This window comes from Zasmidium cellare, assembly GCF_010093935.1.
Source record: "Zasmidium cellare ATCC 36951 unplaced genomic scaffold M409scaffold_3, whole genome shotgun sequence".
Taxonomy (NCBI): domain Eukaryota; kingdom Fungi; phylum Ascomycota; class Dothideomycetes; order Mycosphaerellales; family Mycosphaerellaceae; genus Zasmidium; species Zasmidium cellare.
Window position 1 is genome coordinate 1,237,482 of NW_022986947.1, and position 27,565 is coordinate 1,265,046.

The following is a 27,565-nucleotide window of genomic DNA, read 5'->3' on the forward strand; positions in this document are numbered from 1 at the left end:
GCGTTGAGACTGTGACCAAGTCTCGGCATGTCGATCAGATTTCTTCATATGTGCTCTAAGAGGAGGGAGCATTCCGCATGATCTTCGTGAGGCTGAGTGAGTGTTTTGTGCTGCACCACTTCGATACAGGGGTCTTGACGAGGTGGGTTGAAGTCAGCCAAGAAATGATGTGATGTGGTATCTTGGGAGCTGAGTGGTCACTGTAGATGTTTCGTACTCGTACTCTTCAGCTGCCGCTGTGTGGCTGCTTGGCTGCTGCACATATCCCAGAAGCGAGCACTGCCTCAGGACAGAAAGTTGGAATTGGAGCATGGCGTAGTCCGCTATGAGAGTACGACTGGACATGGCCAAGAGACACTGGCGTGGTCTGATCAATGCAGATTGATATATATCAAGCCTGCGTTCCATGTGCTTCAGGGAAGGAGCATACTCAAACCGGTTCACTACATCGATATCTCTGCTAGCCAATTCTTGACCTACCTTTATACTTTGTTCGAACAACACAGAAGTCAACGACCACCGACAAAATGCTCGCCGACGAAAAATCGCCAAACTTCTACACCACCAACAAGGACGTCACAACAGATGTCTACTCGGTCCCATCCTCGAGCCTAAGCAACACCGCATCAAGAGGAGGCCTCCCGGCTAAATGGGTCCTCCACAAGACCAAAAAGGGCACTTTCAAGTCAACACTGAACATCACCACCCCTGAAGGCGTCCTCTTGAACGCCATCTCAACCCACACCATGCACACCGGCATCACAATCCACAGCACCTCCGACCAAGACTCCTCTCCACTAGTAACATGCAAGACCCACGTAAAGGACTTCAAAGTCCAAATGCCATCTCAGGGTATCGAGCTCAAGACCAAAACTCATTGGTGGAAATCGACACTCCCGCGCGTCGAGTGGGAGATGCCTACGGAGCAGGGTGTGCAGCACTTCGAATGGGAGAGTTCGTACGGGAGTTGGAAGTTGACAAGGCGTGGCGAGACTGGTGAGGAGGAAGTTGTTGCGAGATGGGTCTGCAGTTTCAGTTCATCGAGGCTGTCAGGGGAATTCGAGTTCATGGGCCCAGGCGCAGATGGAAGGCTTGGAAGCACTTTCCAATATATCGCTGCTGCGATAGCTATGGGAATTGGGAAGTTGACGAGAGATGCCGCCGCTGCGAATGCGGGTGCTTTTGCTGGTGCTTATGCTTCTGCAGCTGCTACTTGAAGAAATGTTCGATGTTCGGAGTTGGTTGCAGCGTTCAGGCGAGTGCAATGGAAGCGTTCTTTGACAAGATTGTTCTTATACTCTCTGTCGATACCGTTCACGACGGAAACAACTCAAACACTGTCTCAGGTACCATCTCATTTGACCACTACGGATCATCTTAACATCGCAAAACCCCAGACCAATGACGTGAAACCCTTGAACTCCGTTCGTTCATATCAATCATCGAGCTTCTTCCGCCTTCGAGCTGCGTCGTAGGATCTTGTCCATGAACGATCCGGAGCTGCTCGTGCTTGTCGATCGTCGAGACCATATTGAGCTTCGACGTCTGGATGCACCTGCAAACGACACTATCAGCGATGGATTCGACTGAATCGAGAATTGGGGCAACACACCTTCCTCGTCGGTCTTTGGAGCGACGACGAACAAGTCTCTGTATTGGGATGGGGTATCTTGAACCGTCGTTAGCTATGAGAAAGTGTTGATATCGGTGGACCAAGACTTACACATGTTCCCGAAGCCGCCTCGACCGTAAGATCTTCGCCGTTCGACGGGGTCGGAGTTGTCGTGAGAGAAGGCGTCCTGCATGTTGTGAAATGTTTCGGCACTGTGGTCAAGTATGTGGTTCGAGGAGGGTGAATGTTGCTACCCCTGGGTGATATTAAGAAAGTTACCGCCAGAACCTTGGTCCACAAATGTTGTAGGTAATATCGTACGAAGAGGAGATCGAAGATATATACCCACCGGTCCATAGGCCCTACTACGCATCCTAGACTACTCTCATCACCCTGGGCCCGAGTCAAAGAAAAAGGATCTGGCGGCGAACGACGTATCCGCCCTCGCGCACTCTCTCCAAACAGAATGACGCTCCTTCTGAAGCCTACTCTGCTAGCCCGAAAGTCACTGTACAAGATAGCACGACGAGGGTCCATTGGCCAACACGCCAAGCTTTTGGCGATCGACGGCCTTGAAGCTTGTCTCCTTCGTGATGTGCAGTCTGGGGAGGCGGGGAACGTCATGGAGGCGCTCGACATAGCAAACCAGAAGTTTGAGACTTATCTTTGAAGCCGCGTGTCCTTGTTCTTGTGACCTGTTCACCGACCTTCTTCAAGTGAAAGGCGAGAAATGGCAGGTGCAGATGCAGTGAGGACGTTCGTATGCCGTCCATAAGCTGACGGCGTTGTTGGTTGTTATTCAGCCGTCCTTGCCCTGCGTAGTGATCGTTCGTTAGGGATTCGAAGTATGTGCGGCCGAGGGCTCGCAGTTCTGTACCAGAACATCAGCGTGAACGTATGCGGCGCCGATTGTGCGAAGAGTCGCGAGGGCTCTCGGACCCGAATCGGGCTGATGGCGACATGAAATCGTTTCATTTCTTCGTGTGTATCCATGAATAACTTGCTTTGCAAGCACGCTCAAAATCCAACAACTCCTTTGTCAGTAGTTCTCCGGCAAATTACTGAACTGCGGTATGTCGCTTGAGCAGTTGAAGTCCCTCTGATAAGCTGACTTGGGCATGATTCCGGCCGCCAATGCATCTTTGTAACTCCACTGTGTTGCACTCTCCGTTTGCCACGTCCAGTAGAACCAACCCCAACCTTGCTCAAAGGAGTGCATCTGCGCTTCTGCGAACATCAGCAGCCACTGCTTGTAGTCATCTGAATAGCTGCTAGGATCAGCGTTCGCTCCGTCGCAAGAGCATCGAGGGTTGTTCTTCGTTGGGCAAGTGGGTGTCAATACACTGCCATCACTGCTCCCACCGGGCGTCGATACCATGTTCAGCGTTCCCTCCCAACGTGAACCTACCCCAACGTTGTTCAGATACTCAGCACAGTCAGTGTCAGCCTGAGACCATTCTCCACAGAGTGTCGGACCAAAACCAGTGGCCTTGTTTTGCGACCGTTGTGCCTGCGCCGTCCAACCACCGCAGGCGAAATTGATCTTGTCGTGGTGATTCAGAACAATCTGCTCGACGTTAAAGATGACGTACTGATGGACGTCCAGCAACAGATTCTTGTCGTTCTGGAGCTTCCCTTGCCAATTGTCGAGGCCCATGAAGCCGTCGCCAAACACGATGATGCCGGTGAAGTTGTTCCCTTGCACAGCATCGACTGCTTTCTGAGTCCATGTGAGGACTGTGTTGGTATCAAGCTCCACCATGCGGGGCTCGTTGACCAGACCGTACATTGTGACGATGTTCTTGTATCGTGGCTGGGTGAAGAAGGTGGAAAGCTGCTTGTGGATATCAATGGTACGATCGCCATTCAAGTCGCCATCGGTGCCGTTCAGCCATCCGATAGTGCCTTGTCGACCAGAATGATTCCACCCATTCTGCGAGCCAGGTGCACCATGTAGGTCCAAGTTGATTCGCAGACCATACTTTCGCGCCCACTCAATGCCTCGAAGCAGGTATCTCCAGGAGATGTTGGCTACATACGGGTCTCCGTCGTAGGTGATGACTGCCCAGTACGAGAATGGTATCCGTACGTGGTCAAAGCCGGCGGCCTGTATATCGGCGAATGTTGACTCTGACACGAATGAAGAGTAGTGCTTCTCTACGGTCGTCTTGGCGTTTGACGCGCCGAGTTTCTGCGTCAAAGTGTACTCGTCCACAACGTTGTCGTGCGTGCTGTATCCGGAGAAGAAAGATGGCGTGATGAAAGGCTCGATGCTCAGCCAGCCTCCAACGTTGACTCCTCGAACAGGCATGGTGCCATACTGAAATGGTTCGTTCAGAGGCGGAACGTTATCGTTTGCTCTCTTGCTATCATCCCAGGTGCTGTTCAGCCCCATGACTGTAAGACCACCAACAGTAGCAGCAGTGTAGGTGACATTGAAGTCGTCTGTATCGTACCAGGTGAATGGATCCAGCCATGTGCCTTGCACGTCTTTTGGTATATCGTCTTCGGAGATGCCATTAAGATTGCTGTTTGAGGGCGCTGTGCTGTTGTCGCCACCAGCGGCTGCCCCGCTCGATGATGAGCTTGACGAGTGATTTTTGTTTGATAACACGACTGCAACGGGTATTATGATGGCGAGCAGTACAACTACTACACCTACACCGATGAATATCTTCTTTCGTCGTTTCTTCTTACGTTGCTGATCTTCGTCGTAGTCGAGATCGCTGCTTCCAGGTCCGACCCGCCGTCTAATGTCGTCGCTGTAGTCGTCTTTGTCGCTGTAGTATGCTGATGCACCGCGGCCTCGCTCCAGATATTGACCACTGGCCACTCTTCGCTGGTCTCTGTCGGCCTTCCGCCTGGATTTTGGATGTTCATACGCCAAGCTGCCTCCTTCAGCCGCCAATGCTACCCTCTCTTCTTCTCTTCTCCGCCTCTTTCGCTCTCTATGCTCCTGCCGCCGTCTCTCCCGGTCTCTTTCTCTCTGTTCCCGCTCCCGCTCACGTTCTGCATCGTGCTCTGCTCTCGTCACCTCGTCGTCATCCTGGGGTTGTTGTCGTGAGATACCCTCGTACTCGTTCCAACCAAGTTTGCGGTTGAGCTTATCAAGCTGCGCAAGTTGGCCTGAAGAGAGTGCAGTGGTCGTAGTCTGTGTGTATTCCGACTCAGGTGCTCTTGAACTGCGTCGTTCGCGATGGTCCCTTCTCGGCCTGCTCTTGGTGGGACTAGGACTGCCAGGCTCCCGGTCGTAACGCCCCAGAAGCTCGCCATTGCTGTCTGTCCGATGATGAGTCCTGCGCCGCCTTTCCCGACGAGCAGGTGAGTCGCGGGGGTTGTGTGAGCTCGGCATCGCAATGTCTGTGCGACCTCGACGGAATGCTCATCAAAAATTGCTGGAATGCATGTATCCGATAGATATCGAGGCTCTTGTTGTGGCTTCACGTTGCCGCAGCGACGATCGGGCCGTGGCGCGCAGCCGTTAGTGGCTGAAGCTAAATATAACCAGGCTTGGAGACTTCACTTCACCCACGAGTCAAGATCTATCCCTGACGCTCCGGGCATCACAAAGGTCAACTCATCATCGTTTCAATTCTCGGCTTCGGATCAAGCCTAGCAAAACATCACTTGTGGGAGAAATTTGATCGTCAAAAGAATGTATTCACCTAACAATAAACTAATCGTTGAATGACAGTCCCCAATGCAGTGTCACCATTAATATAGGTATGTAGTATTCAGAGCTGAACAGCTGTTTGATCGACTTGATGCCACGTGGACTGACGCGTATTGTCCGTGAGTGTTCTGTTCAGACCTCTCCAAGCTCGCAGCCATACACTCTTCTCTAGAGAGTGATTGGAGCGCAGATGCTGCCGACGTTGACAAGGCCCTGAGTTCACGTTAGACTCACTGGCGTCGGCCGAATAGAAGTCAAGCTACACTTACGGTCTGGCCAGAGGTAGGGCAGCAAGCAATCGAGCCCTGCGTGCAAGAGCCGCCAACTATTTCATGTCATTAGACGGTGCCGACGAGAAGGGATGACAAGCTTTGCTTTGGGGCTTGAACGAGCTGTGAGACTTACTGACGGTCAGAGCGCAGTTGCCGCTGAGGATACCGCCCAAGACGCCACCGAGGAGACCAGTGCCACTGCCATCGCAGCAGGCGGCCTTTTGGTCGTTGGAGCAGAGGTTGGAGCCAGAGCCATCGCCCTTCTCTGGGAGGTACTGCTCGGTGGGAGCAGCAGCGCCGAGGGCGACGAAGAGCAGAGTTGCGATGGTGGTGAACTGCATTGTTGCTGTAGTTGGGGTTCTGGAAGGAGTGGTCTGGAACGAAAGATGTGATTTGGCTGAAGCTGCTGGAGTTGTGATGATCTGCTGAAGAGAGAGACTCTGGGTTCGCAAGCAGTACTTATACCTTGGAGACCGCAGCATGGACTTCTTTCTACCAAGGAGATCGGCAACCAACAATTTCCCCTTTGTCCCAACGCAGCGCAACATAAGCACAAGAGGATCCAAAGATGCATCCAAGTTTCATCAGCCGTACGTGCGATGTGGATGAATCGCGGCGGTCAATATCGAAAGACCAATAAACCTTGGATCCCGCATTCGTACAGTTTGAGATCACTCTGGGTCCAGTTGCGTAAGCTGGTTGGTGCAGACAGGTGGCGAAGGAAAGCTTTGCAGTGTGAGGACATGGATCATTAAACCCGCCAGATGTGTAAGTAGCCCTCATGACGAAGAAGTGCTGTAGGGTTTATTGTACCGACTCGAGGGCAATGAAACTGCCCTTTTCCGTAAAGAGCCATACGAAAAGCGACGCCACCACGAGTAGAATCAGGAGTATATTGGCCAGACCTTTCGTTGATGTTTGGATGGCATGAATTCAGATCACTTTGAAAAGCATAGAACGCGTTCATGGCTCCCTTACGAGCGACATCAGCAGTAGTGGTGTTCCATGCTTTACTCGCCACCAGCGAAATAGCCCTGGAGTGCTATCGCCCAACAGAGACCGAGCAGTAGGTTTTGCGCCGGTGCAGTCGAGACTAGAGAGTCTGGAGGTGGGTAGCAGCGTTTTCCAGGGTTCGTAAGTCAGATGCAACCGGGGAGGTCCTGTCAAGAAGCATCTGTGAGGTTCAAAGGACCCGAGAACGTGGCTGGAGTTCCAAATGTCCGTAGGGCATGATTAAGGCTCGGCCCTTGGCACTACGGTCAGATCCTGATTCCTACGCTAATCGTCACCTCAATCTGGTGTAGATCGGCTTTCACAGGGACCATCCTCCATAAGCCTGCACTGCGAGGGACCCCGGAATATCAAACTGTGCACTGGGTGATGAGTCGCTCACTCTCGGCCCACCATGCCGACAATGAGCCCTTCTATGCGGCATGTCGTCGGATTTTTATAGCGGAGCGCAGTCTCACTTGGCATGAGGATGCAGATGTCGATCTTATTGATGATCTCCACGTTGCAGGCTTCCAACCTCAACTTCCGTGGACGAAATGCTTCCAGGTCGCTCGTGAGTGGATGATGAAGTCTTGTTTGCGGAGTGACGATGTTGCAAGTCATGCAAGATCCAACTCCCTCCTAATAGCCTCGCTCAAGGGTACATGGGGTCGCAGTATGGATGCGTTGCGTCAATAATCATGCGCGTAGGCCAAGAGGATATCATGTTGTTTTCCAGTCAATCCCAGGTAGGTTTCCGTACATACTACACTGCAGCAAGAGTCAGTGGTGGCGTTAAACGTAATGGATTGAATCAAACCTTGGATGTCCACAACAGGATCGCGGGCATGAGACCTTGAAGCCACTGTTTCAGCTGCGTGTTCAAGGACATGCGAAAAAGGTGTCCGACTGCATGGGCAGCTTCGCAACCACACGCGCCAAAAAAATCCTTTGGTCAAGCTGACCTGCATTCTCCGAAGTCGACCAACTCTCGCGAGCACATGCAGCGACATGAGTCTGCTCTTTCGACAGTGGCGAGAGCGAAGTCAACAAGAGCGGAACTACAGTGCCGGCTTGGAAGTCACATCCCCTTTCACTTGTTTCCAAGCCCGCCGCAGAGTGACCACCGTTGAATCGAGAGCTGAGAGCGCTGGCGCCACGCTGTCCTGGAGGCCATATTGAAGCCACGAGCTCAAGCGTGTCGTCAATGAATTTGCTTGCACCAAACGTATCTCCATGTCTTTCATTGCCTCTGCAAGACGGGAGGTGGCGATACCAGGTCTCGGACAACTAAAGTCCCACTGTTTATGGACAAAAGGGTGAATGGCCTCTCTGCTTTGCCATAGTTGGTTTTACATAGTCCAGGGCCTTCTCCAGAGACAGTGCCCAAAGCCCGTCGGTAAGGGACGAGGGTGAATCGCGGTATGCCGAAGGATGCTATATCGACTCCTGAAATTAGACCTGAGCTGACTGCGCATACGGCTGCACATAAGCAGAGGCGGCGTTGGTACTGGGAGCATATTGGGCACGAATAAGGAAGGCCTCGCTCAGGTGCAGTTCGTATTGCGATCTCATTTCTTCGTGTCTCCTTTTTGGTCGCTCATCTTGGAACAGGGTAAGACTTGCGTCCACATCCGCCTCAGAACCACGTCAATTTGGCCATCTCTCATGCCAACGAACTGGCTTGAGACATATCACAGAGTACATGGACTCGTTCGGTACGACACAAGGCCTCCGGCATGAAGAATGGATCGCAATTGCTCCGCTGTCGACTCATGGCACCCTGCTCCCGTCTCGTTCCTTCGTCCAAAGGTGAGGGTAAAGAGGCCATGTACGTTGCTGGCATTCGTTACGCCTGGCCAGCTTTGAGAGTCGCGGTGTGATGGTCGTCTTCTCGCAAAGTTGATGTCGATGAAAGACGCGCGAGAACGGCGTGTTGTGCTTCGGCAGAATGGCAATCTGGTACAAACCGACGGCGATGATTGGTTGGCGATCCCTTGACCGCTGAGAAGCCGAGTTGGAAGCTCCCCACGCCAATGTCAGTGTGGAGTGCTAGGAGACTCCCACCGAAAACACACTGACTGCACAGCTGTAGGTGAGCCATTCCTCTCTTGCTGTGCTCTCCTTCTTCCCAAGCACAATGTCGCTGACCATTCTGTCCAGACGGGCGACCGCTCGCTCGCTGCAGGCTTCAGCCTCGTCCTGCACTCGCTCGTTTTCAACACCCGTGAACGACACATTCTCCCCAATCTCAACTACCCCTCCTCCGGCACCAGAAGCCCAAGGTGCGCTATGGCAGGCCGTCAATGCGAGGACTCCTCGCTACGACTGGACCAAGGATGAGATTCGCGAGATATACAACACTCCTCTCATGGAGCTGGCCTTCCAATCGGTGCGTCCAATGTAACGTCAACTTCGTTTATAGCCCCTAACATTCTTCGGGCAAATAGGGCACCCTCCACCGTCGTTTCCATTCCCCGTCAGCAGTACAAATGTGTACATTGATGAATATCAAGACGGGCGGTTGCAGCGAGGACTGCTCGTACTGTGCCCAATCATCCCGTTACAACACTGGTTTAAAAGCCACGAAAATGTCCTCGGTCGACTCGGTTCTCGAGGCTGCACGGATAGCAAAGAGCAACGGAAGTACGCGATTCTGCATGGGTGCTGCATGGCGAGATATGCGGGGTCGCAAAACAAGTCTGAAGAATGTCAAGGCCATGGTTGAGGGCATTCGTTCAATGGACATGGAGGTCTGTGTCACTCTCGGCATGATCGACCAGAACCAGGCCGAGGAGCTGAAATCTGCGGGCCTTACGGCGTACAACCACAATGTCGACACTTCAAGAGAGCACTATCCCTCTGTCATCACAACGCGAAGCTACGACGAACGACTACAGACCCTATCGCATGTCCGAGACGCCGGCATCAATGTGTGCTCTGGAGGTATTCTCGGCCTAGGCGAGAAGCCAGAGGACCATGTTGGACTCATTTATACCGTTTCTACCCTGCCTGCGCATCCAGAGTCTTTCCCCGTGAATGCCCTGGTTCCTATCAAGGGCACGCCACTTGGAGACAGCCCCAACCGAAAGCGCATCTCATTCGACGCCATTCTTCGGACTATTGCAACCGCAAGACTGGTCATGCCTGCTACCATTATTCGCATTGCTGCAGGGCGCACCACCATGAGTGAGGCTGAGCAGATTCTCTGCTTCTCTGCTGGTGCCAATGCAGTCTTCACTGGCGAGAAGATGCTGACGACCGAATGCAATGGTTGGGATGAGGATAAAGCTATGTTTGATCGCTATGGCCTGGTGCCGATGAAGAGCTTCGAGCGTGGAGGGTATAGAGAGACCAGCTGGGCAGCGGTGAAAGCCGATGCCTCTGCAACGGCATCCAACGCGAGTCCATCGACGGAGGCGTCAGCCATTGCGTAGAATACCAGACTGGCAAGCATATGCGGGTTCGAGTGAGGAATTGGGCGGAACTTCAACATTGAGCAAAAGCCTCTTCCCCTTCGAGGGTACATAGATCAGCAATCAAAACCTTTGAAATCATCATGCTTTCATGTCATCGCGCTCTTCAATCTTTCCCACGCGACCAAGGCGTCACTTGATGCACGGGAAGGCCCGCAAGCGCGCGTCTGCCACTTCAGATTGCGGCTATCGAACGCCTGACCAACATTATTGCCCCAACACAACCAACAGGTAGGATGCGGAGTCTGGAGGTGGCCAGAGAAAGCTGGCAAGAGCTGAAGCAATACTCTTCCCTGCGCGACCTCAAGGATGCTGTCCGCTTGGAGTCCAATTCTTCGGCGGCAACTACAGGCCTGCGCTCTGTCTGCTGGAAGACATTCCTCCTCTTCGACGACAGCCTAGAAAGCTCTGAGTGGCTGCGTATCCTGGCTGCTTCAAGGTCTGCATACAACTCTCTCAGACAACACTTCTTCCGCTTCATCGACAACCCTGACGATGTCGGTGCTCAATTTGACCCATTGAGCCAGGATGCTGAGGTACGAGCATGGCCCGGCTGCTTCTCTCTTTCATCATCTCTGACGATAGCTAAGAAATAAAAGTCATCTCCATGGGCTCAGGTACACAAAGATGAAGAATTGCGCGCAGAGATCTTGCAGGATGTCGAGCGGTGTATGCCAGAGACGCCATATTTCCGGCAGCCTGAAACGCAGCGAATACTGCTGGACGTGCTCTTCATATTCTGCAAGCTGAATCCCGATGTCGGCTACAGGCAAGGTATGCACGAGATCGCAGCACCGATTCTTTGGGCGATCGAGAACGATGCTATCGATATCGGTGAGGGCAGCAAGACCATGGGTGAAGACAGCACCATCAAGGCCATCTTTGATGCGGACCATATCGAGCACGACACATTTGCGATCTTTGGCCAGGTGATGCAGAGCGCGAAGACTTTTGTAAGTCTCCAAGTCTCAACATGTGTCCGTCGCTTATGCTTTGCAGTATCTATCTGAAGGCCCTGTATCCATTGCTGCAAGAAGTCGCCACATCTTCAATGAGCTCTTGCCGCAGGTTGACCCTGAACTCATGAAGCATCTCGAAGGCCTTGACATTCCTCCCCAGGTTTTCCTCATCAGATGGATCCGGCTACTCTTTGGCCGTGAATTTGACTTCGATAACGTTCTCGCCCTTTGGGACGTCATCTTCGCCGAGGATTCATCCCTTGAGCTTGTTGACCACATATGCCTGGCAATGCTTCTGCGGATTCGTTGGCACCTTTTAGACACTGACTATAATGGCGCCTTGGGTCTCTTGTTGCGTTACCCCGAGCAGGACAAAGACTTCCCCGCGCAGACCTTTGGGCTTGATGCAATTTACTTGCGCAATCACATGAACAAGGAGGGGGGCAGCTATCTAGTACTGAAGTACACAGGTAGACCGCTGTCCTCAGGTCGACCTACGACACCTCCAGCTTTGCAGAGGAACATAACGACTTTCTCTGGATTGAATGCCGCACGAAAGACCGGACTCTCGCCGCCTCGAACTCCTGGGAAACCACGAAACATTGAGGCTATACTCCAGAACACGGCGAAGAATATTTACGCACGAGGAGAGAAACTGGGCATTGGGAAAGCAGTTCGAAACGCAGTTGATGAAGTCCACAAAAAGGCCCAGGAGATCCGTGATTCCCAAACCCCATCTACACCGCCGTGGCGTCGGCCGGGTACTGCACATTCGTTCGAAAAGCTGAAGCACCTTGAGTTACGTAACAAGAGGCTTGCAGAGCTACTGTCTGGTACTGTGAATGAGCTTTGGGAGTATCAAAAGCTGGTGACAGAGGACGAGAAGGGCGAAAGCCACGCTCGGGAGAGCGAGACAGTGGAGAAACTGAGCACTGCGATAGCGAAGGTGCAATTCGTGCAGGTCTACCTTGAAGAGCCAAGCCTGTCGTTGCCTCAAGACGATGTGCCGGCGAAGGACGACCTAGATGCGAGCGAACTCCAGGAGACAGCGCCCGACAGCGCTTCTAAGGGCAGGTCTCTGGTCAAGCCTTCGACCGAACCCGATGTTGCATCGACTACAACAAGCGATCTCACGCTTACTCACAATACGAGAGGGCTTGCAGATCCGGACACGTTCGAGGACTTCTCAGAGCCCTCTATCTCATCATACAAGGCACGACCCGCTACGACAGTTCCAGAAGACACAGAGACACGAACCGCAGAATCGAATATCCCAAGCACAGACGCAGAGCATGCGACAGATGGAGCTAGTGAAGCAACCGCTTCTCGACCAAGACTTGAGCAAAGCCAATTCTCTTTCATGCTCGGTCAAGAGACTAGCCAAGATGCACCAAGCGTTCTGTCAACTCCTCCCCAAGCGCAGAAGAAGACGCATGCCTCCATATTTGGAGAGGAAGAGCGAAGCCGGAGCACTTCTCGAACTCCATCAAGGCAAGCTAACGAGAGCCCTTTCCAAGATCCAGGCACCACAGAGGGCGATTTTGACATGGGCAGCTTGAGAAGGGCCAAAGGCTCACGAAAATGACGAGATTGTAATGCAAGACGTACAGCACCCAGAGACTTTGGATACCCAATGAGTTGATGATTCTTTGTGTAGATTGCATAGCGTCTTGTCCAGATAGAACTGTGATTGTATTCACTTCTTCCAGATACTGCTCTCGGACCCTCCTGCTGCCAGGAGGCTCTCCCCCGGGGCTTCGGCTCCAATCAACAACTTCTGCGACTGTGTCAGCAACTTCTGATTGCAAGGCATCCGAGGAAGAGCAATACAAATCCGCTGCAGCCTGGATCGCCTCTGAATAAGACTCACCATATCAGGATCGCCCTTCTCCATCGCCTTCTGATACGCCGGACGCTCCGAGCAGTCCTTCAGCCATCGTAACAGGTTGGGGTACTCTTTCAAGCTGACTTGAGGACCCCAGTATCGTTGCGTAGTCACGGGATACACGCTCATGGTGTCTGCCGCAGTGAACTCGTCGCCTGCAAGCCACTTGCTGTCTTTCAATCGGTCGTCCATCAGCTTCAAGGCTTCGTGGAGGCGCTGGTTTGCGAAGCCGAGCATTTGGTTCTCTTCGCTGATTTGCGCGGCTTTTAGGAACATGAGGGTGAGCACTGCGGCTCCTGGTTAGTCTCTGCTGTCGTCAGGCTGAGGAGGGCGGCTTACTCGCGGGTTGCAAAGTCGCGTTCGAGAAATCTTTCCAGTGCAGATACTCCGAGAAGTTCTTGTTGTCTGGTTTCAATGCCAAGCGGCCATTGCCATATTTCCAGATGATGTAGTCGGTAATGGCACCGCTCTCGGATAACGTGATTCCAGCATCGGGGTCTTCGATGAAGGGGCTCTTGCCGGCGTTGTTGCCGGGGATATTCTTGAGAGAGTCGGGTGCCAGGGCTGGTGCTCGCGTGTGCTTGACCAGTTTGTATTCGAGTTGGAGCTCTTCGAGGAGCCAGGTGATGCGTTCGGATTGGGAGATCCCAAGGTGGTGGAGGACGATCATCTTGGGTGGTTAATGGATTGTTGTTTGGTTGACAATGGACAAGGGCTATATTATGATGATGAAAATAATAGAATGATACAGCGATGGAGACGAAGCACGGCTAAATACGTCACTAGTGAAGTGGTGATCTGGAAGGACGGGCGTATGGAGGGTGGGTCTTCGGACTCGGAAGGGTTCTCGAAGTCGTTTGGGAGAATTGATGCCGCTGTTCTGGACTTTTTGATCCAGAGATCAATCAATATAGCTCACTGATTACTCATTCATTGCATGTAGTGTTTTGTCAACAATACTATCCAGATATCATTTAGGAGGAGGACGTGACGTCTGACGGTGGAGCTCGGGCCTCACGCTTGTGAAGGACCTCGGCAGGAGACGACATCGCCGGCGACAACACCCTTACTACTTCAACCTCATCTTCTTTGATTGTGTTTTCATCATCTCCTTGGACAAGATGGCTGGCGCTCTGGGACTCGATTTGGCATCGAAACGGAAACGTACACGAAGCGACTACGTGTACCACGAAGATTACAGGTCGAGATGGTGAGGGTGTCCAACGAACACGGTCGTGGGGATTCAATCTGACAAGAGGTGACTGTGTAGGAACGACAATGATATGTTCCATCATCTCAACAATCCGATCTACGGCGTGCTCATTGATTCAATCATCAACTCGTACTTAATTCAGAAGACTGGATACAGCACATCGGGATCACCTCACATTGGTCTTGTGGGCTCTTCGTACTGCGATTATTTCGGGTCTGCTCACTATCCTGGCATGCTGAACATTGGCCTTAGAGTGGTGAAGCTAGGAAAGAGTAGTGTGATGTAGGTTCGATCTTCCTCTGGCTATCGAGATTGCTTGTTAATCGATGCTGCGCAGGTATGAAGTCGGCGTATTCCAAGAAGGCGAGGACCAGGTCAAAGCTGTCGGCGGCTTTATACAGATATGGGTCGAACGCAAGAGCAACAAACCCACGAGTGAAGGCATTCCGGCTCATGTTCGACGCCAGTTGGAACCTCTTTTGAAGGGCAGCGAACAAGATCCATCGCTTCAATCCAAGCTCTGATTCTCAACCATGTCCTTGGTGCAACATTTTCGACTCACAAGCATACTTAGCTTGACTGGATCATCGATCCCGGTGGAGGCTTATTCTCAAGTGTGTGTTTCAGAACAGAAACGATTACCTTGGTCAAATCTTCAACAGCAGTCGATTGAACAGAGACCTCGCATCTACTACAGAGTCGATGTGTTAGAATGCAATACGTCCAGGCACGCAAACTCATGCCAAATAGGATTGTACGACAACGCACAATCACGGCAGCCACAAAAGCAACCCTTCTTGTACGGTCACGACAGTCGACCACGTTCCGCCATCACTCATGCTGGAACAAGTGTCAAGTGCCACCGTTACGATTTCTTCGGCAGATACTGCTGATCTTCCCGAGATCAACCAGCGTGGCTCACTTCATCGATTGACCAGCAAGGGACCATTGCAGCCTACAAACGAGTGAGACAGGCCTTCGCCTCCAAGTTCATGCAACCAGACCTCGCAGATCCGACCGAGTACGGGCCTGGACTGGCCGTCCAGTCTGATGCACAGATCCTAGACACGGTCCAGAACTCTTTGACGACGGTTTGGCATGCGGCGTGTAAACGCAAGATGGTGATTCTGAGTGGCTCTTGAGCGGCGGCAGGCAAGGTGAAGGAGACATAGCAATTGCGTATAATATTCACTAAACACTGCACATCAGCAGCATCTGTGAGGAGTTGACGAAAAAGTCTATTGTAAACGTGTATGGGTCTTTGTCACGACGTCCAGCCTTCTCTTCTCTCGGCGGACATGAGCCGACAATGAGCCGCTATCGCTGGCACGAGCTTCATGTGAGCACGTCACACGAGCAACCCAACACCGTGACTCTCTTCCCTCTGTTCTCCCACCTCCAGATACTCTCTTGATACTGCGAATTTCATATTTCCGAGTCGATCTTTGCTCGCTGCCATCATGACGACGCGTGCGCTGGTTCCCGTGCTGGTGGCTTTCATGCTCTTGACCGGAGTATGCAACACGCTGCTCACCAAGTACCAAGTATGTATCTCCCGAAGAGGTGAAGCACAGGTAGAAGATCACTAACGATTACAGGACATGCAATGCGTGGCCAAATGCGACACCGATCACCCTAAGCTATTCGAACAGCCCGTGCTCCAGACCCTCCAGATGTTCGTCGGCGAGTCCGGATGCTGGCTCGTCGTCTTCTTCTCCTACCTATACAAACGCCTCCGAAAGCAAAGATTATCGCTCGACGATACTACATACCAGTCCGTGGCTTCAGAAGAGCAAGGAGAAGAGGAGGAGGATGACGACGAAGGCGTCACCAATCTGAGCTCGTCTCAGACGCTGATAGATCCCACAAACCTCTCCACGGCCAAGCCATTCGCCGATGCAGAAGACAATGCTCAGCGACAGCCGCTCACTGGCGTCAAGATACTCATGCTGGCATCTCCGGCCATCTGCGACATCTGTGGGACAACCCTCATGAACGTGGGGTTGTTCTTCGTTGCGGCATCAATCTACCAGATGACAAGAGGCGCTCTCGTACTCTTTGTAGGCCTTTTCAGCGTCTTGTTCCTCAGACGCCATCTTGGTGCTTGGAAATGGATAAGCCTGTTTGTTGTCGTGCTTGGTGTCGCTATTGTCGGTCTTGCAGGCGCCTTGGAGCAGCACAAGCCGGAACTCCCAGGCAACACTCAACCAGATGACAAGACAGACCTTTTCAAGAGAGTTGCGATCTTACTTCGTGATGAGGTCTCATCATTGGAGGTCCACACGGCAGCCGAGACCGTACTGGGCTTCTTTCTGATTGCTGCTGCCCAAATATTCACGGCCACCCAATTTGTGCTTGAGGAGTCTATCATGGAGAAGTATTCTATGGACCCCTTGCAAGTCGTTGGTTGGGAAGGCATCTTCGGCTTCACTGTTACGCTCATCGCTACAGGCGTACTTCACGCTGCTGTGGGCCGAACGGACGCTGGCCGCGGCGGCTACTTCGACGCCCGTGAAGGCTTCTACGAGATGTTCCACTATCCCTCCATCGGAATAACCTCACTTCTCATTATGATCTCTATCGGGTGAGTGAAAATGACATCGCTGTGTTTGAGTATGTACAAGCTAACGAACGAACAGTGGCTTCAACTTCTTTGGTCTGAGTGTCACTCGACAAATTTCTGCTACAGCACGAAGCACTATCGACACTTGCAGAACGCTCTTCATCTGGATTGTTAGCTTGGGCCTTGGATGGGAGTCCTTCAAGTGGCTGCAGGTTCTCGGCTTTGCCGTGCTGGTCTATGGCACAGCGGTCTTCAACGACGTAATCAATCCGCCTACTGTTGCCTTCCTCCGTCGACGCAAGCGACAGGCTATCGAGATTGGAGAGGAGGAACGATAGCCTGGTGTCTGTATGTAGCGACGAATCTTTTTTCTTCGAAGTCACTACAGCCCATGAGCTTTGATATGTTCTCTCTGCAGCAGGTCGGCCAGTGCTCCTCCAGCGATGATGTCGATCGGAGCCCAGTATCGAGCACCAAGCTTGAAGAACAACCTGGAGATCCAACTAACACCGCCAATCGCCATTCCGACGTCGACGTGCTTTCGCGCTTCCTCTTCATCGCGCCGAAGCTCTCTATCGTGCGCCCACCGCGGGATCAAATTCCTGTACTCAACGCCGCCAGCTTGACACATGAAGACCAGCGGCGTCAAATAGATAACCGTCCGATGCATAGCCGTCATGGTCTTGACATTATGAAAGATGCTCGCCCGTGCTGTGAATCCGAAATCCATGATTTGCGAGATATGAGCGAGTCCACCAACTCCGGCTACGAAGGGTGCCACATCGACAACTGTTGCTTCCACGTCTGTACGTTTGAGTGGAGCTGGTAGATTGTCGATGTATTTTGTTGGGTTGTGGCCAGGTTGAGGACGCCATTGGTTGCTTTCGGCGGTTTTGTAGTTCCAGAAGAAGAGGTATTCGAGGACCATTGTTGTGGATGGTGCACTCTTGGAGTGCTGGCTTCGAAGTTTTTCAGGTCATCGCTTTTGTCTGAAGTCGTGCCAGACGCTGCTGAGGTCTGAGTCTGAGATAGATACACCAAGTCGTAAACGAGTAACGTCTTAAGCGACATCGATGTCGCTTTTGATTCACTTGCCAGATATCGATGACGTAATGCAGAGCCAAATAAATCGCTAGCGTCAACCGACTGCACCTTCAGGAGCTGAGTTGTTCTTACCATGAAATTTCAACAACATCACAACCTCGAAGCACCCGATGCCCATCAGAGTTTGATAAATTCTTGACCTACAATTGACTGGTAGCAGATTGATCGTCGCTCTGGACGGCATACTTCCACTGTTCTGGATCCCTTTGAAGTTGCTTTCAACTCGCGGATGATGCAGGCCAGGCCTACTAACAACCTTGCAACGAGATCTTCGCAAGAGTCGTTCAGAAGTTCACACGTCGCTGAGGGAGGATCTGACCAGGTCACTGTGCCGAGCTCTAATACAGCTTTTCAACATGTGACGAAGAAAATAGCACAGTCTTCTGGCAGTAGCATTCACGGTGGTTCGTATTCCTCTCAGCAGTAGGTGTGCCGCTTCATGATGAGGAATGGCCGCAGCGCTCTCTCCAGTTGCATGTTCGTATGCGAGCGAAATGCATATCTTGATCACAGGCACCTGTCACGGGCAATACCCCTTTTCTACTTATTTCATGACCTTCCTTGCAGACACGACCTCCGCTCTAACACCATGATCTTCAGACCTACAAACGACCATATTCACCAGATCATAAAGTGAGACGACAGCATATCTAGCAGCATCAGTCTATCGTGGAGCCACCGGCACTTCAACGTCTGGACTGGACGGCGACTCAGCTTACCCAGAATAGATGTCCACGCCCTGATCCTCCTCGTCACATTCAAAAAGAGACTATTCAAGCAGGAATTCGCAATCACAAGGGGCTGTAAAGCCATCGCCACGTGTTGATACAAGGAGCACAAAGGCTCGAGTACCACAGGGGCTTTGGCAGCTGGCTTTCCTCTTCTTCAAGACAACACACCCGTCACATCATTCTTAGAGAGTGCATCTCTATTGTGGAACTGCTTACACACACTTAAAAGCAACCATGCGTCGTTCGAAATGGATCGCTCCAGCCCTTGGAGTACTCAGGCTGGCCACGGCACAGGAGGAATGTCCAGCAACAGTCACTATCACGAACCTGGCTTCAGCACCCAACACGCCAGCCTCTAGTGGTACTGCTGCTGCCGTCAGCCCAGGAAGCTCCTCACTCAGTCGACAAGTCATCACGCTTACTCAAGTCAACACTGTCATCATGACCTCGAATGGCGTGAAGATTGAAAAGACACAGGCTGTGACCAATGTCTTGTTGGTCGATGATGGACACACAGTCTCAGCGACTCCCTCAGGCGGCACCAACAAACGCCAGGCCACATTTTGCCCTCCGGCGGTGACGGTCACCTTGGTCTCCCAGCAGACTGGATCAACGCTGGGATCCACAACAACCTCATCGTCAACCTCTTTACAGACTGGCTCAAGCATTACTTCCCAGGTACCAAGCACAAGCAGCCGGAATACATCAACCTCAACGAGTACTTTATCGTCCACACAAGCTACTTCGAAAGCAGTAACTTCTTCGACAACCTCGCTTTCGACTTCAGGGGTAAATTCGACGGCCACGACCCAGGCGAGTGCTGTCTCTTCGAGTACGACTGCGAAAATTACAACGAGTGATGTGTCTTCATTCTCCAGCTCATCTTCGAGGATCTCGAAAACCTCGAGCACTCGGCCTCTGACAACGAGTTCGGCAAATACCAGTTCCCGGCTAGGTTCGAGCTCTTCGTCAGCAACCAGCCAAACAACATCGGAGAGCCTGGCATCAACATCGAGTTCGCAAAGCAACAGTCAGAGTTCGAGCTTACATGGCATCAAAAGCACGAGCTCTGCCTCGACAAGCGTACCTATCATTACCGCCCCTACGAGTACGAACTCGGAAACCTCTTCGTCAAAACCTGCCTCTTCGTCGACAACTCTGGGCCCTGGATTCAGTTCTGGAAGCAGCAAAGCACCTTCGCCATCCTCATCGTCTCCTGTGCCTTCTGGAACCACTGTGCCACCCACAGGTTCGAGCACTGGACCACCATCCTCTACTTTCCAGAGCGTCACCGTCTTGAGCGAGATCGACCCAAGCCTATGGAAGTCACCCTCTCCGACAGTAACTTGCAAAGTGCCCTGCAACCTCGACTTGCCTTGCCTGACACTAGACAAGCCCACCGTGGTGACTCCGCCGCCATACACGACCTCGCTATGCAAGCAGCACTGCGATGGCATCGACTTCCGAACGATGACGACCATTTCTTTTCCACCCATCACGACCTCGAAAGTGTGCTTCTATCCGATGCAGGCCGAGGAAGCAGACGTATTCACAGCTGCACCAAACTGGTTCGGTGGTCAGGGCGGGTTGATCAATATCACGGCTCCCGCGTCACTGTCGACCTGCCCGCCTCATTGGCCTGAGACTGACGCTGATGGAAAGTGTGGACCGGAGAACCATTACGTGAGTTCAGTTCCTCAAATCTATATTCTTCAGGCTGACTGTCTTCTAGCTCTGTCCCAAGAAGAAGTGCTGCGGCAAGGACAACAAGTGCGGTGAAGGAGTTGACTTTTGCGGCGAAGGCTGCCAATTAAACTGGGGATACTGCTGGAAGTCGACTACATGCAAGATGCCTCTCTTCGGCAAGGTGAGCCATGGACTCTTCTCTTGTACAGTATTTCCAAGGGCATACACTGACGTTTCTTCAGGACGACGACGACGACCATGCAGTACCCATCTTTCCAATCTGGTTCGATGCTCCAGATCCGCCTGGCCCTCCACCTCCCCTTACCATTCGCTCCGGCGGCATCACATTCCCTCCACCGCCTGACCCATGTGATATCCTGGGCTGCGAAGGAGACTGTGGTTGGATCTCCTGCGAAGGAATCGCGGGATGGTTCATCAAGATGATCCGCATCCCCAAGCTCAAGTGCAACCTCATCACGAAGACGTTCTGTCGACTCTTGAAGCTTCCTTGCTGCAAGAAGAAAGGAGGCAACGACGACAATTCCGAGTGCGAGTTCTGCGATCCTCCCGATGGCTCCATGTTGAACGGAGAGGGGAAGGTCTGTGATACGAACATGGAGAATTGTGACGATCTGCCCAAGGAGGAAGAAGAGCATGAGTGTACCAAGATCTCCAGTGCCACGGATAGGACTGTTTTCTGCGCGATGAAAACGGCCGCAGACGGGAAGTCGTCCCAGACGTGCACGTCGACCGCCAGTAAGGTTCGCTCTGGATGTACGATCAAGCCGGAGAGTACCAAGACAGTCACCAGCACTGGATGCCAGACCACTACTGTTGACCATGTCAGCGAATTGTGCCAGGTCATCACAGGAGCCAGCACTACCCGTACGGAATGCCCAAGCACCATCACGAGGCAAGCATCTGGTTGTGAAGTCAGCCCAACTAAGACATCGGTCTTCACCACTTCTTGTGATGAGATCACAGCGACTCACATCTCCGAACTGTGCTCAGTTGCCACAGGGGCCAACTCGACGTCAACATATTGTGGGTCAACAAGATCGAGGATGGTGTCAGGCTGTGATGTTACAGGTAGTGCTACGTCTGTGTTCAGCACGGATTGCTTCAGCAGGACGACGGTAACGGATAAGACGGCCAGCTGCTTCGCTCTGGGCTCCACGGTCATTGCGGGCTCGACCATCATACCATCCACCACCTGTACTACAACAGCAAGCACGGTCTGGTCAGGCTGTGAGTTGACTGGATCGACCACTTCTATCGTTTCGACTTCCTTCCCAGCCTGCGCAGCATCAGCACAAATCACGCTCGAACCGATGCCGACATTCGCCTCAAATCTCACTGATAGCACTGCAACGGGCTGCGGTCCACCGGCATCTTCCGGACTTCCTCAGTGCACGAAGATCGTAGCTGTTCAGTACGTGGTGACGGAGGCTATGGGGGAGATCAGCGGCTCAGGCATCACGGCCAGAGATGGTGGAGCATCGTCGACGGCTACTCTATCGTGCTACTGCGGTCCTAGTGCAAGCGCGGATGTCTGGCCTGTCACGGTCTGTGATGGCAAGTCCACCTGGTGTCCCAACGAGGCGACTACCACGCGCGAGCAGACTGGAACACCAGCACCGCTGACGCTGCCTGCAACTCCGAGCTGAGGTTTGGGTATACTCGAGATAAAGCGCGAGCTCTTATCGGCTTTGTTTTGAGATTGTAGGTTCTTGTTTCTAGATTGCCCATTGGCGTGTATTATATCTTCTCGGCCAGCGTGAAGCCATAGACCAGCAGAGCGCCCAAACCAACCAGATTAGAAAGCGACGAGACACCGTGTAGCCTCATGAATGACGAATTGAGCTTCTGCATCTCTGGCGACTTTGGGCCTGGATCATAGTATCTCTTCCCGTCTCTCGTTTCTACCCAATAGTCAGCATATCACCCTAAGTCTTTGTATATTCGTCGAACCAACCTTGATGTTTCCTCTCCTTCATAACCTTCGTCGTCGCCGGACCCAGAACCACCAAATTCAACAGGCTCGTAGCGAACATCGCAGCTATAGGCGCCAGAGCAATCCATCTATTTTCTCCTTCCAGCAACCCGTACACTCCGTCATTCTTCCTGACTACACCACCTGCAGAAACAATTTTTTCTCCCGGCCATGTGAACGCCAATACGAGCGGTAGAACGGTGTGGAATGAGAAGAAGGTCGGGAAGATGGCTTGTTGGAGCGTTGAGAATGATGGTCGTGGGAGTGCTTTATAGGCGAGGGGACCGGCGCCGAATGTGTTCCATAAGTTGCTTCCGAGGAGGGAGCCGTAGACGAGGATGTGGTAGGGCTTGGGGTCGGTGAGGGAGGAGAGGGAGGGCATTGTGGCGGTGGTTTGGGATGGGTTGGAATCTGTGTTTAGAGAATGAAAGCATGAAGAAGAGGTCCGAGGTGAGGGAGGGTCTCGAGTGGTGAGATCATCAAGGACAGGTAGCTTGCATTGGTGTGTTTACTTCTCTTTCTGCTGCAACAACATGGAATCTTATCGTATAGATACCTTGCATTGCCATACAGAGCGCTGGCTGTCTTGGATCTTTCGTGGTCTTGCAACACTGCTATTGTCAATTCGATGGATTGTTTGGTGAGGTCAAGCATCGGTCAAATCTCGGAGATTTCACTACATCCTGCACGTGATTAATGGGCGTTAGCGTGTCCACCTCGCATCTTCCTCCAAATGTTCTGGGAACTTTCAACGTCTGCCCTGACTCCTCTATCCTTGACCTCCTCCTCTCAGCTCCGAGCGAGCCGTGACGTGTCAGGCCCAGTGCTATCGGTAGCTACTCAGCCCGAAAACTACCGTGCGCATTCAAACGACTTTGGAGCATAGCGTGCTGAAGAGTCAGCTGAAGAGGATGCACGTCTTAGGGCAGCTGCTAGTTTCGCAGGTATATTGGGACTATCCAAATCACTGGGCAAGGCTGTGAGAATGACTCTAGATCTTGACTCAATGGTTTGACTCAATACTGCATGCAGACATGGTATATCAGGTATGACATCTTTTGGTTCCTGACAATCCACATCAGCCATTCATTCATCCTCTGCCTGGAACAATGTCGAAATCAGAATTCCATGTCGCCATCATTGGCGCTGGCCTATCAGGACTCTCTCTAGCACTCGCTTTGCAGCAGCAGAACATACAATGTACACTTTACGAAGGCCGCGATGCACCTCTCGATACTGGCGGCGGGTTGATGCTTCATCCCAATGGGCTCAAAGCTCTGCAAGCCATTGGCGTCTATGAAACTCTACTTGAGAAAGCTTGGCCTTTTGACAACATCTACGTCCAAAATGGTATCACGGGCGAAATTCTGCAGAACATCGAGAACGGAAGCATAGAGAAATACGGCATGCACGCGGTGCGAATTAACCGCTACACTCTTCTGGGGCAACTTTTGAACAAAGTACGCCAAAGCGAGATACCGATCCACTTCAACCGCAAGTACTCCCACATCGTTTCGGAAACAGAGGAAGAAGTCACATGGCAGTTCGACGACGGCAGTAGCGCCAGCGCTTCTATCCTCGTGGGAGCTGATGGAATCCATTCTGCCGTTCGAAAATACATCGCACCTGATGTCAAGCCTATCTACGGCGGCTTCGTTACTCTCGTGGCTGCCGTGCCAACTGCTCAATTCGGCCTACCGGAAAGGGATTCCAAAAATTACAATGATCCAAACAATAGTTTTCCGATGCCGGGCGGGATTGTCGTGCCTCAACTTGGGGCCTTTGTCGCCTCTCCGGAGACCAAGAGTGCCGACAAGTGTATGATCACGGTGATGCGTCCCTTTCCCAGAGAAGCAGAGCGTTGGACGCCGATCGACAATGACAAAAACCGACTTCGATCGATTCTTCGCGAGAACTCAGAGAAGTTCCCCCGAGTCGTCAGGAATGCGCTTTCGGATATACCGGACAAGCAGCTGCGTGTATGGCCTGCATATACTGTTCCCTTGCTAGAGCATTGGACCTCTGCGAACACTGGCTCGAATCCCAAGGGGCGAGTGGTGATCATCGGGGATGCTGCACATGCGTTACCACCATCATCAGGACAGGGTTGCAATCAGGCCTTTGAGGACATCAACAGCTTTGCCGCTGTCCTGGGCAAGCTCGGCAACGACTTGAGCCGCGAGCGATTACAAAAGGCGCTGCGTGGATGGCAGCTGTTCAGGCAGGAGAGAGTCGATTGCGTGCTGAGACTCAACAAACACATGGAGACGCTGCGCATGCCTGCGTCGGTTCTGGCTGAGAAGGGCATCACAAATGATCCCGAGACCCTCAAGGCGAACCTGAAGAAGGAGTCTCATGAAGTATTCAAGCTTGATCACGACGAGGCTGTGCGGGAATGTTGGAAAAGGGCTCATTTAGAATGAGTATCTTCAGTCATTCGATCGTAGGGACAGGAGCTATTGATTTCTTACTGCTGGCGGACAACATTCACGCCAGGTGCGATCCAATGCCCATGAATTCGGAATACAACATAGATACCTGCTTGAGTTGAGATAGTCTATTCGGCTTTCACCTGCTATAATATTGATGTTCGAGCCAATGAGTCCAATGATTGATCCATATAGCGAGTGACATCGCTTCGGGTCGACTGACACGTGATGTGAGCCACTAGCGTGGCACGTTCGCGGTGACTAGCGCGTTGCTGCCTCAAACGCAGCGACCCTCCCTCCATCAATCAACCACATAAGAATGTGAACAACCTCTTCAATCCGCCTACAGAGCGGCACAAATCATCATGGCGAGCAAAGAAGCGACAGTGTACATCGTCGATGTCGGCCGTACTATGGGCGAGCGGAAGCAAGGCCGCACACAAACCAACTTGGACTGGGCCCTGGAGTACGTGTGGGACAAGATCACATCGACAGTGGCGAATGGACGGAAGACTGCCAATATCGGCGTGATTGGACTGCGAACCGATGAGACGAAGAACCCGCAGGAAGACGAGGAAGATTACGAACATATTAAAGTGTGCCAGGAACTGAATCAAATGCTAATGCCGGATGTCCGCCGACTACGCAACGACCTGGTTGTCAACAAGACGAGTACTGGAGACGCCATATCTGCACTGATCGTCGCCATTCAGATGATCTCAGAGAAGTGCAAGAAATTGCAGTATGTCCGGAAGATTATCCTAATCACTGATGCGCGGGCACCTATGCAAACAGAGGATCTTTCGCAGATTACCAAGAAGCTCAAGGAGGACAGCATCGAGCTTGTGATCCTTGGTGTTGATTTTGATGATGCAGACTATGGCTTCAAGGAAGAATCGAAGCCAGCTGAAAAGGAGGAGCACGAAGAGATACTTCGTACGCTGTGCGCGGACTGCGATGGAGTCTTCGGAACACTTGCGCAAGCCGTCGACGAACTTCAACTCCCTCGAACAAAAGCAGTCAAACCGACACCCACATTCAAGGGTCTGCTTACACTGGGCAATCCGGAGCTGTTCGAAGACTCTATGACGATTGACGTGGAGCGATATGCGAAGACGATGAAAGCTTCGCCACCCTCAGCAAGCTCATTCGCAGTGCGTGATGGTGTTAGTGAAGTGACGCAAAGCTCCGCGACTCTGTCAAATGGCGAGGCAGGTGGGCAAGACGGCGACGGCCTCTCCAACATTCAACGTACGTACACGTATCAAGTGGATGACGAGAACTCCGCCGGCAACAAGCGAGATCTGCAGCGCGATGAATTGTCGAAAGGCTACGAGTATGGGAGGACAGCGGTCCACATCTCTGAGAGTGACCAGAATGTTGTCAGATTCGAGACGTCACCGGGACTTGACATTATCGGCTTCGTCGACAAGAGCAAAGTATCTTACGCAACCGCCGCAAATTGATCATACGCTGACAGCTTATAGTACCAACGATATCTCGAAATGAGCCGAGCGAATGTCATTGTCTCGCAGAAACACAACGACAAGGCTTCGATGGCTCTCTCCTCGCTGATCCATGCACTTTACGAATTGGACTCGTACGCTGCTGCACGGCTTGTGCCTAAGGAGAACAACCAGCCAAAGATCGTCGTACTGGCACCAAACATCGAACCTGACTTTGAGTGTCTGTATGAGATCGAGCTACCCTTCGCTGAGGACATCCGAAATTACAAGTTCCCTCCACTGGACCGAGTCTTGACAGTCAGTGGTAAGGAGCTGAAAGTACACCGAAACTTGCCCAACGATGAGCTACAGGATGCCATGAGCGCCTATGTTGACAGCATGGACCTTTCGACGCTCGGAAAAGACGACGAAGGAGAGGAAGCAGAATATGCTCCAATGGACGAGACATACAATCCTACACTACATCGTCTGCAGCAAGTGATCAAGCACCGCGCCGTTTTCCCAGGCGCAGAGCCTCCAGCAGTGTTCGACATCTTGACAAAATACTCGAAGCCACCAGATGAGCTGGTTGAGCAAGCCCAGTCAGAACTGGACAGAGTCATCAAGGCTGGAGAGGTGAAGAAAGTGCCGCCCAAGGCAAGAGGCAAGCGGTGGAGCAGGAAGGAGGCGCCAAAGCCACTTTCAGATCTGGACGTCGCAGCACTGTTGGCTCAAGATCCCAAGCGAAAGACCAAGCGCATTGATCCGAAGAACGCTATCCCAGAATTCATTCAGCTGCTTGCCTCGGACGACACTGTGAGGCTGGAAGACATGCACGACGCTTGCAAGCAGCTGAAGTTCATCATCTTTGACTGGATCAAGCACTCAATGGGGAATACCGGATACGATCGTGCTGTTGAGGGTATACGTGTGATGCGAGAGCAGATGAACGAGTACGAGGAGCCTGCTCCATACAACGACTTCATGAGAGAGCTGAAGAAGAAGGTCCTTGGAGGTGAATTGGGCGGTGACCGTTCGGAAATGTGGTATCGTGTGCGGGTGAATAAGATGTACCTGATCTCCAAAGCGGAGTGTTCGGCGAGCGATGTCAGTGAGGAGGATGCGAAGACTTTCTTGCGGCCAGGATGAGATCGTGCTGCACCTGCTAGCGTTGATGATGTGTCGATGAGATGATTTGACCTTGAACGAGCTACAACCAGCTCGCATCGAGGGCTCGATCCTTGAGGAGTTGAATGGTGGCATCAGCGGTGTGCCAGATGTTTGAAGAGATACCAGAGGGTGCGTGTAGCTTCGAGGAACAGGATGAGGAGATTTCACTGCATGTGATGAATGAGCGACTCCCAGCAAAGCGGTACCTGCATGTGATCAAGCTCACGCTAATGGGTGGCGGCAGCGGCAGTCGTGAAGAGTGAATGCCGAATGCTGTGCAACGACAGAGTGCCTGAGGATTTGTAGCTTCTTCCAAATATAACCATTCCCAGCAGCATCTTCATGATTGCATAGGTGAATGTAA

At 52.3% G+C, this 27,565-nt stretch overlaps 13 protein-coding genes across 13 annotated transcripts; 7 read left to right on the forward strand and 6 right to left on the reverse strand.

The window, feature by feature from the left end:
• Positions 1–527: 527 nt before the first annotated feature.
• On the forward strand, positions 528–1,217 carry M409DRAFT_50229 (uncharacterized protein; the record flags this gene model as incomplete). The annotated part of the gene is made up of 1 exon (XM_033811483.1): positions 528–1,217. One exon carries the CDS (start codon positions 528–530, stop codon positions 1,215–1,217), a length of 690 nt encoding a protein of 229 aa, XP_033673440.1.
• A 222-nt stretch (positions 1,218–1,439) lies between these two features.
• M409DRAFT_17783 (uncharacterized protein) lies at positions 1,440–1,805 on the reverse strand (the record flags this gene model as incomplete). Its single annotated transcript, XM_033804214.1, has 3 exons — positions 1,440–1,555; positions 1,613–1,669; positions 1,724–1,805. 3 exons carry the CDS (start codon positions 1,803–1,805, stop codon positions 1,440–1,442), a joined length of 255 nt encoding a protein of 84 aa, XP_033673441.1.
• An 846-nt stretch (positions 1,806–2,651) lies between these two features.
• M409DRAFT_63204 (glycoside hydrolase family 5 protein) lies at positions 2,652–4,964 on the reverse strand (the record flags this gene model as incomplete). The annotated part of the gene is made up of 1 exon (XM_033815482.1): positions 2,652–4,964. The coding sequence occupies one exon, from the start codon at positions 4,962–4,964 to the stop codon at positions 2,652–2,654; it is 2,313 nt and encodes a 770-aa protein (XP_033673442.1).
• Positions 4,965–5,453: 489 nt separating this feature from the next.
• Positions 5,454–5,898, reverse strand: M409DRAFT_17785 (uncharacterized protein; the record flags this gene model as incomplete). Its single annotated transcript, XM_033804215.1, has 3 exons — positions 5,454–5,498; positions 5,555–5,610; positions 5,691–5,898. The coding sequence occupies 3 exons, from the start codon at positions 5,896–5,898 to the stop codon at positions 5,454–5,456; spliced, it is 309 nt and encodes a 102-aa protein (XP_033673443.1).
• A 2,789-nt stretch (positions 5,899–8,687) lies between these two features.
• On the forward strand, positions 8,688–9,984 carry M409DRAFT_63205 (uncharacterized protein; the record flags this gene model as incomplete). Its single annotated transcript, XM_033815483.1, has 2 exons — positions 8,688–8,939; positions 8,998–9,984. The coding sequence occupies 2 exons, from the start codon at positions 8,688–8,690 to the stop codon at positions 9,982–9,984; spliced, it is 1,239 nt and encodes a 412-aa protein (XP_033673444.1).
• A 275-nt stretch (positions 9,985–10,259) lies between these two features.
• Positions 10,260–12,567, forward strand: M409DRAFT_17787 (uncharacterized protein; the record flags this gene model as incomplete). Its single annotated transcript, XM_033804216.1, has 3 exons — positions 10,260–10,559; positions 10,623–10,976; positions 11,023–12,567. The coding sequence occupies 3 exons, from the start codon at positions 10,260–10,262 to the stop codon at positions 12,565–12,567; spliced, it is 2,199 nt and encodes a 732-aa protein (XP_033673445.1).
• A 111-nt stretch (positions 12,568–12,678) lies between these two features.
• Positions 12,679–13,537, reverse strand: M409DRAFT_17788 (uncharacterized protein; the record flags this gene model as incomplete). The annotated part of the gene is made up of 3 exons (XM_033804217.1): positions 12,679–12,759; positions 12,853–13,154; positions 13,207–13,537. The coding sequence occupies 3 exons, from the start codon at positions 13,535–13,537 to the stop codon at positions 12,679–12,681; spliced, it is 714 nt and encodes a 237-aa protein (XP_033673446.1).
• A 451-nt stretch (positions 13,538–13,988) lies between these two features.
• M409DRAFT_35611 (uncharacterized protein) lies at positions 13,989–14,604 on the forward strand (the record flags this gene model as incomplete). Its single annotated transcript, XM_033810422.1, has 3 exons — positions 13,989–14,077; positions 14,138–14,362; positions 14,418–14,604. 3 exons carry the CDS (start codon positions 13,989–13,991, stop codon positions 14,602–14,604), a joined length of 501 nt encoding a protein of 166 aa, XP_033673447.1.
• A 936-nt stretch (positions 14,605–15,540) lies between these two features.
• On the forward strand, positions 15,541–16,981 carry M409DRAFT_63209 (uncharacterized protein; the record flags this gene model as incomplete). Its single annotated transcript, XM_033815484.1, has 3 exons — positions 15,541–15,624; positions 15,679–16,664; positions 16,720–16,981. 3 exons carry the CDS (start codon positions 15,541–15,543, stop codon positions 16,979–16,981), a joined length of 1,332 nt encoding a protein of 443 aa, XP_033673448.1.
• A 44-nt stretch (positions 16,982–17,025) lies between these two features.
• Positions 17,026–17,571, reverse strand: M409DRAFT_63210 (uncharacterized protein; the record flags this gene model as incomplete). Its single annotated transcript, XM_033815485.1, has 1 exon — positions 17,026–17,571. One exon carries the CDS (start codon positions 17,569–17,571, stop codon positions 17,026–17,028), a length of 546 nt encoding a protein of 181 aa, XP_033673449.1.
• A 4,351-nt stretch (positions 17,572–21,922) lies between these two features.
• M409DRAFT_50236 (uncharacterized protein) lies at positions 21,923–22,539 on the reverse strand (the record flags this gene model as incomplete). Its single annotated transcript, XM_033811484.1, has 2 exons — positions 21,923–22,086; positions 22,140–22,539. 2 exons carry the CDS (start codon positions 22,537–22,539, stop codon positions 21,923–21,925), a joined length of 564 nt encoding a protein of 187 aa, XP_033673450.1.
• Positions 22,540–23,266: 727 nt separating this feature from the next.
• Positions 23,267–24,580, forward strand: M409DRAFT_50237 (uncharacterized protein; the record flags this gene model as incomplete). Its single annotated transcript, XM_033811485.1, has 1 exon — positions 23,267–24,580. One exon carries the CDS (start codon positions 23,267–23,269, stop codon positions 24,578–24,580), a length of 1,314 nt encoding a protein of 437 aa, XP_033673451.1.
• A 371-nt stretch (positions 24,581–24,951) lies between these two features.
• On the forward strand, positions 24,952–27,180 carry M409DRAFT_50238 (uncharacterized protein; the record flags this gene model as incomplete). The annotated part of the gene is made up of 2 exons (XM_033811486.1): positions 24,952–26,025; positions 26,074–27,180. The coding sequence occupies 2 exons, from the start codon at positions 24,952–24,954 to the stop codon at positions 27,178–27,180; spliced, it is 2,181 nt and encodes a 726-aa protein (XP_033673452.1).
• Positions 27,181–27,565: the final 385 nt, after the last annotated feature.